This window comes from Myotis daubentonii, chromosome X (assembly GCF_963259705.1).
Source record: "Myotis daubentonii chromosome X, mMyoDau2.1, whole genome shotgun sequence".
Taxonomy (NCBI): Eukaryota; Metazoa; Chordata; class Mammalia; order Chiroptera; family Vespertilionidae; genus Myotis; species Myotis daubentonii.
Genome location: NC_081861.1, coordinates 132076121 through 132084741, shown reverse-complemented (window position 1 = coordinate 132084741; position 8621 = coordinate 132076121). Strand labels below are relative to the sequence as shown.

The following is an 8621-nucleotide window of genomic DNA, read 5'->3' as shown; positions in this document are numbered from 1 at the left end:
TTTATAAGCATTGTCCTAGACCCTACCAGTGAAGCAATTATTGTGTATGCCTACCCATATCTAGGTGGGCCTTACTATTTCAGTGGACAGATATGACTTGTAGATGTCAAAATCTCATTTCTTTTCCATGGGATATTCTCTAGCCACCGAAGCCCTATCTGCCCATGGACAAGACAGGCCAAGAAATTAATACCCTCCCTGCCCCCAGCAGTCTTCAACCAATGTGAGATAGGAATTGGTGTGTAAATACCCCAGCTCCCTTGCCCTTCTAGTAGGAGTATTCTGAGCCATTGATCCTGTACTGGTTCCCAGACTTCTTGGTATGATTGAGCTCTAGTTGCTCATTGTGGAAAGTGTATTGGAAATGCACCCTTTGTTTGCTCCTTCCCTGCCCTGACACCCTTCATCACTCATCTGACAGAACTTCCTATATTACCTCAAAACAACTTATTGACACAAAAATTTGTGTCTCAGAGTCTGCTTCTGGTGAAATTAAACCAATTAGAAACAAGACATACATCACATCCTGATAACAGCATCAAGTAGTATACTCTGAACACTGGGAATACAAAGATATGTAGGATACAGTCCCTATTCTTATGTTCTTCAGAATCGAGTAGGGGAAGATGGTTTGAAGCATGAGAGCACATTGTCCTTTGATATATATTAATAGAGGTGCTGCATAGGGTCTCTGGCCAGTTCCATCACTTTCCAGGCCTGTAACTTAAGTTTCATCATCTGAAAAATGGGGAAAATAATAGTAATTACTCCCATTGTGAGGATTAAATGAAACAATATATTTTAAAAATGCTTATAACCAATGGACATAAGTCACTGGGGCGTAGGGGAGGCCAGGGCATTGTCAAGGGCGGGGGGGGAAAAAAGGGAGACATATGTAATACTCTTTGTAATACTTTAAGCAACAAAAAAATGCTTATATAGTACCTGGCAAATAGTAATGGTTTAATACTGAGTTCCCAATTCATGTATCCTGAGGTAACCTGGGACACTGCAGTAAATTCACAAGGGTGCAGCAGGATATTTTATCTATCTATCTATCTATCTATCTATCTATCTATCTATCTATTTCCAACTTTATTAAGGAATAATTGTCAAAATTGTATATATTGAAAGTGTACAACATGATGACTTGATATACAGATGCATTGTAGAATGATTACCAAGATCAAGATAATTAAGAAATTCATCACTTTCTTGACTCTTTTGTGTATGTTTGTGTGTGTGTGGGGGGGTGAGAATGCTTACTATCCACTTTCTGCAAATTTCAAGTATACAATGCCACTTTATTAACTATAGTCACCATGTCGTATTCATCTTCTAACTGAAAGTTTATAACCTTTGACTAACACATCTCCCTTTCCCCTCCACCTCAGTCCCTAGTAACCACCATTCTACTCTCTGCTCCTAAGAAACCAGCCTTTAAAAAATATTCTAAAAAAAAAAATTAAAGATCTTTTTTATTTGAGAAAAAAAATAAAATAAAAAATAAAAAATATTCTATATATAAGTGATACCATACAGTTTGTCTTTGATTTATTTCATTTGGCATAATCACTCCAGGTTCATCCATGTCACAAATAGCAGAATTTCCTTTTGTTTTATGGCTGAATAATATTTCATTGTGCATGTATACCACGTTTTCTTTATCCATTCATCCATCAAAGGACATTTAGATTGCTTTTGTAGCTTGACTATTATGAATAATGCTGCAATGAACATTAGAGTGCAGATGTCTCTTTGAGATTGATTTCTTTTTCTTTAGATATATAATCAGGAGTGGGATCCGTAGGATATTTTTAATTTTTGAGGGAGAAACAGGGCTATGCAACATATTTTGGACACTATGCAAACTACTAGTTTGATGTAGTTCATAGTTTCAGCATTAGATATGGTGATATTATTTTGATTACATGATATCTTTGTGAAGCTGGGTATTCAGCAGCTGCTGTGGTAAAAAAGCAAATACCAAGTGAAAAATCAATGTAGAACAGGAAATGAGGGTGGTGGTTTAAGAAATTGATTCCAAGGTTTGAGAAATTGTACAATGCCCAGCAGGTGCACACATCCCATTGGGAAGTAATTGTGGTTAATTAATGAAATTTAAAAATATATGCTTTTATTTATATGCATTATTTTATTCAAATGGCTACTAAGTTTTTAGGATATAAATATTTAATAAGTTGTTTGGACTTAACCACTTATTAAGTGGAATTGTTGGGTGTTCCATTTGGCCTAGGGATCCAATGAAAGAATTACAGAGACACAGAGTATTGTGAACTTAGGAAGTTTTGGAGCCTCTGATTCATTATATTGTAGCTATTAAATAGCTAACTGAAAGTTTAAATTAATTAAAAATATTTGGCATGTATCAGTCTACTACTTAAAAATCTGTGTCTTCACATGTCTACCAAAAAACCGCTAAATTTCCCAGACCATTATTGCAGACCTTCCATGATCCACCAACCTCCAACCTACCTTTTAGATTTAATCTTCTATCATCATAATCTAGCTAACCAAAATAGTCACCATTCCCGGAGTTACCACTTCCCCCCTTTTCCAACTTCATAGCATAAAATGCACTCTCTTTTGTTTATGGTATCCTGCCAATTCTTCATGAATCTTCAAAATCCAAAGTAATTCTGTCTCTTCTATTAAAGAAATGTGTCTTTCTCTTCGATCAGAGAAAGATTTTTCTGTCTGATTTCACATGCTTTGGAAACCTGTAGGCATATTATACAACTTTAAGGAGCATTTATCTCGTATTTCTTCTTATTTTAGTTTTTCCCCTACTACATGCAAAGTTCCCACATGATAAAGATAATTTCTTATATATGTTTCTACGTACTGCAATGTTACTATCTTGAGTGGATCAGTGGAATGGATTGGTGAATGAAAGAATTTTCAGTAATATATAGTCATAAATTAATATAGTCAATTATATAGTCAATAACTTATAGTCATAAATTACCCAGGAGTTCCATTCAATTAACAGTCCTTTTACCATTCCATGCCTTTTTAGAACTCTAACATCTCTTGTCATCATATCATGAATTACAACAAAATGTCTCCCACTCAAAATTTACTTCTCCCAGTAAAATTTATACCAGCTTCCTTATCAAATAAATTTGTCCAAATATATAAGTATATTGATTATGACATACAACTTTATTTTATATGTTATATATGGTATTATAAAGTCACATAAGGCAGTGTGCTTATAGAAAAAAATCAAGTCTTTCATCAAAAGGTGGAAATTCGCTAATTTTATACAAATAATAGGGGCTCAGTGCACGAATTTGTACACCTTGAAAGGAACTGTGGGCCACGAGGCTGTGGTGGGCACAGGTGCAGGTATCAGCCCATCCTCCGCGCCCCCGTCTGGCCCCTCCTGCCACGACCCCCAGTCCCCTCTCTGCCAGCAGCCCCGCTCTCGCCGCCACTGCTCCTATGCACTGATGGCACTGGCCCCACTAGCACCCATATCAGCACGGAGCGATTGGGGCCGGCACCAGCAGTGGGTGCAAGCAGGGCTGGTGCTGTCAGCAGGTGTGAGCAGCGGCTGCTGCCCCAATCATCCCTCAGGAGCAGGGGAAGATGAAGAAGCCCTCAGGGGCCATCAGGGCTGGCAACTGCCACTCACACTCGCTGATGGCGCTGAGCAATCAGGACTGGCACCAGGTGCCAGCAGTGGGTATGAGCAGTGGCTCTGGCGCTGGCTGCAGGTGCAAGCAGGGCCAATGCTGGAAGTAGGTACAAGCAGTGGCTCTGACACCAGCAGCAGGTGCAAGTGGGACTGTCGCTGGCAGTGGTTGTGAGAGGCAGCTGCTGCCCTGATCATCCCTCAGGAGCAGGGGGAGGTGGAGAAGCCGTGAGGGGCGATCGGGGCTGGCAGCCACCACTTGCACCTGCTGACGGTGCTGAGTGATCAGGGCTGGTGCTGGGCGCTGGCAGCAGGTACAAGCGGTGGCTCCAGTGCTGGCAGCAGGTGTGAGCGGGGCTGGTACTGGCAGCAGGTGAAAGCGCCGAGTGGGAAAGTGGTGCACGAGAGCAAAGAATGTTCAGTAACCACCAGATGCTGGTCCTGATGACAGTGACTGGTGGCCCCATCTTGGTCTGGCGTCAACTGCTCCACCATCCCACTGCGGCCAACGCCTGCCATGTTCCGTGCACACCCCTTGGTGGTCAGCGCACGTCCTAGCAACTGGTTGTTCGGTTGTTCCACTGTTCAGTCTATTTGCATATTAGGGTTTTATATACATAGATGGTACAAGAGACTATAGTGGAGCTGACTGTGAATATCAAGCACAAAATTTGACTATGATCTTGGGAAAGGGAACCACTATTTATTGAGCATAATTTAATTCTCACAACTACCTTGTGAGTTAGAGATTATTCTTATTTTATAAATGATAAGATAGAAATACATAGAGGCTGTGAATCTTGCCCTACATTGCATGTCTCATATATGGGGGAGACAGTATTGACAGTTGCACTGTTTTGATCAATTTACCAATGTTTTTACATTGCTCAGACCCATGTTCTTTGCTCCTTGCCATGTTGGGATGCATACATGGACACCCAGCAATGAAAACTAGGAAGAAATCATATTCCTATACCATTGGGCAAAAACGACCCTAGTGTTCCCACCATGCTGAATCTTTGGCTGGGGACTGCTGAGAAAGAGTATGGCCTCAGCTCGAAAGTTAAGGTAGATCTTGAAGGCACTTAACAACTGCAGGTTTTCAACTAAACATACTCCTTGTAGCTGAACAACACATTTTTCCTAGAAGGCAGATCTGAAAAGTGCATCTCCATGTTGCCATGGTTCCTCTGATGAAATATCTCCTAAAAGAGTGCCATTGATGAAAGATGGAAGAAGAGAATAGATAAGCTCACAGGAGACTGGTTTCTGACCCCCATGCAACATTAGTTTACTGTGACAGTCTCAACCTCTCTGGGTCTCAGCTTTCTCAGCTAAGAAGGTATGTGTGGTCGTGGGGGTGTGGGTCTAATGAAATCTGAGAACTATTTGAATCTAGATAGCAAGAATTCTTATTTATAAATCCCATGGAACTACAGTGGTATTAAGAGCACGGGCTCTGGGCCAGATTGCCTGAGTTTGCAATCTGAGTTTGCTTCAGTACTAATTGTGTAATCTTGTGAGAATTACAAAATCTCTCTGGACCATGGTTTCCTTATCTTTAAAATGAGATGGCTACTAGTACTTACCTAATAGGGTTAAAAATGGAAAGAGAAGCCTTTTGGCTTTCTGAGCAGCCCCATGGCAGTTGGCAAGAACAAGCGCCTTACGAAAGGTGGCAAAAAGGGAGCCAAGAAGAAAGTGGTTGATCCATTTTCTAAGAAAGATTGGTATGATGTGAAAGCACCAGCTATGTTCAATATAAGAAATATTGGAAAAACACTGGTTATGAGAACTCAAAGAACCAAAATTGCATCTGATGGTCTCAAGGGTAGTGTTTTTGAAGTGAGCCTAGCTGATCTGCAGAATGATGAAGTTGCATTTAGAAAATTCAAGCTAATTACTGAGGATGTTCAGGGCAAAAACTGCCTGACTAATTTCCATGGCATGGATCTTATCCGTGACAAAATGTGCTCAATGGTTAAGAAGTGGCAGACCATGACTGAAGCTCATGTTGATGTCAAGACTACCGATGGTTATTTGCTTCGTCTCTTCTGTGTTGATTTTACTAAAAAGCGCAACAATCAGATTCGGAAGACCTCTTATGCTCAGCATCAGCAAGTTTGCCAAATCCGGAAGAAGATGAAGGAAATCATGACCCAAGAGGTGCAGACAAATGACTTGAAAGAAGTGGTCAATAAATTGATTCCAGACAGCATTGGAAAGGACATAGAAAAGGCTTGCCAATCTATTTATCCGCTCCATGATGTCTTTGTTAGAAAAGTCAAAATGCTGAAGAAGCCCAAGTTTGAATTGGGAAAACTCATGGAGCTTCATGGTGAAGGTAGCAGTTCTGGAAAAGCTACTGGGGATGAGACAGGTGCTAAAGTTGAACGAGCGGATGGATATGAGCCTCCAGCCCAGAACCTGTTTAAAATTCAGACATGTAATGGTAACAAATAAAAAAACCTATTTGTGATTTTAAAAAAAATGGAAAGAGAAGATAGCATTTAGAATAGTGTCTGCTACATAGTGAATACTCAGCAAATGCTAGTTAAAACTCCTATCCCCTACCTACGCACGTTCCCACGTATTAATACTCCTGAAAGCTGAGAGTGAGAATTTAAGGGGCCAGTGGGTCCAGGTTAGGCTCAGCAGCAGTTGTATCTAAAGAAAAACATTAGCCCTACTTTTTGTATATCCTTGTTTCTGAGAAAGGGTAAAAAGATTTTTCTCTAGAGTACAGTTGGCATTGCTTCTGAATTGCCTAGTGACAGGAGCCTCTCCTCATTCTTTTTATAATCTGATTGTTTTCACCTCAACAGTTTTTTTTAATTGAAGGTTTTTTAAAATTGTTAATTGAGTTCTGCTCCCCTGACCATTTGAAGTCACCGAATCTCAAACAAAATGCTTCAGAAGTTCATAAACATCATTATCTGTCACAGCCTGCTCAGAGTTATTAACTTCCCTACTTTTATTTATTTATTTTGGATGTTTGACAACTAGGCTTTCTTTGCTATAGCCATAATTAGGTGTCATCCTTAAGTGAGCCTCCCAGCTAGGAAGGCATGAGGAGAGTCTAACTAATCTCTTCTCAAATTCAGGGTTTCCACATTTTCAAGCCTTTGGCTAAGGAAAGAGAATGCGTTTCGGAAATTGATGCCAATGGTACAAAACCCAAAGAGCAGTGGATGTTTTTGAATGACTGGAGTGAGGTCTTTCTAATTCCAACAGAAGAATTTAGCTGCTCATTTTGAAAGGTGGCATCCTCACTGTTGGAAAAGGGATACAGAAGTGGAATTAGGACAGGGAATAAGGAGTACATGAGGGAAATGAAATATAATGCATCAAGCCTTGCTCTGATTCTATGAGTTGCCTCTTCGCTATGAGATCAGAAACAGGGGCATGTTCATTGTTTTTAAGAGTCACACTGAAGCCTAGCAGTGTTTTCAGCAAAACAACACATAATTTGCCTCATGTTTTCATAAGGATGTTTCATCTTGTTTATTAAAAAAGGAAGCACAGTTGAGCTCTTGTCACCACTGGGAACCAGTGAGTTCTCTCTATTCTGCATCTTAAATTACTTTGATATTAAAGAAATGTGACTGTAGACATGAAATAGGAACTGAGCATCCTGTTTACTTCCCTAGAGGCAAAAAACAAATAAAAACCCAGAAAAACAAAAAACACAGGACACCATTGCCAAGGAAGAAATAGAAATCACAGCTGCTGGGTTCCCCATGATTTTTTCCCACTCGTTTTTCAGCCCCCTAATTACTTATCCCTACTTTCTACTTACTTGTGTTTCAACACGTTTTTTTTTTCTTCTTTCCTATTTGTCCATTTCACCTCCCAGGAAAACGCCAAGGTATGAGTATCTCTCTACTTCTACCATTTTTTCCCTGAGAAGAGTGTGGGCTAATGGTTAAGCACCCACTTACCAGAACACACTATTAACTGTGTAAATTCAGGCCAGTTGCTTCCTTGCCCTATACCTAATTTCTTCATCTGTAAAAGAGATGAAATAGTTCTATATCATAGGGTGGTTGTAAGGACCCCATGAGGGAAAACATATAAAACATCTAAACCAACATAGACTCTTTCTATTATTATATCATTTGCCTTCACCCCTTCCCCTGGATTCTGTACTACTTATCTGGCAATTTAAGGAAAAGAAAGAAAAATTGGCTAAGAGAAACAGAATGGTGAGTGCTAATAGTAGCTTTCTGACGCGTGGGGGAACATTTAGCTGTTGTTGAGGTATAAGAAGGCCCTCTCTAGAATTTTTGTGTAAGGCTCTAGAACCATTATTTGAGCCTATATAATACATACAGAAAACTAAGGATATAAGCATAGCTGTTTCTAATTTTTCTGACACCTGTGATAAAGGACCTCGTTTAGCACACATAGTCTTAAAAATGAACTTAGACTAAAAATTGACCTCAGATGTTTTAGCTTCTGTAGGACAGAAGCAGAACTTAAAATATACTAGTATGGCCATGGAGAGAAATAAGAATGGATGAGAGAGAGGGTAGTAAAAAAAAATAAAGCAAATTAGTTCATTTCCCTACTGAATCTAAGAGACATTTTGCTACACTGACAGTCCAATGACCAGTGTGAAATCGGTTCCATCCCAACTCATTTGGGCTCCATGGCACTTTAACTTGGGCCTCCGATTAACGTGGAGAAGAGGAAATGCATATTTGAATGGCTAGAATGATGGTGCCACCATTCTGGAAAGCTCCACTTTATGCCAGCCAGTCAAGGCCTTAAAGATACACATGTATCTTGGTTGGCATTATTAATTCTGTTAATAATAAATTAAGCTTTTAATAGTGGAGGATTTAAAACATACAAAATAGATGAATAACATGAACCCCTACATACCCTTTACCTATCTTCAACAGTTATCAACTTAGGACCAAGCTTGGTTCATTTGTCCCTACCTACTTCTCTATCA

General features: G+C 39.8%; 1 protein-coding gene across 1 annotated transcript; it reads left to right on the top strand.

Annotated features, from left to right (window-relative positions):
* Positions 1 to 5283: 5283 nt before the first annotated feature.
* Positions 5284 to 6124, top strand: LOC132223246 (small ribosomal subunit protein eS1-like). Its single transcript, XM_059678464.1, has one exon. It carries the CDS (start codon positions 5303 to 5305, stop codon positions 6122 to 6124), a length of 822 nt encoding a protein of 273 aa, XP_059534447.1. The 5' UTR covers positions 5284 to 5302.
* Positions 6125 to 8621: the final 2497 nt, after the last annotated feature.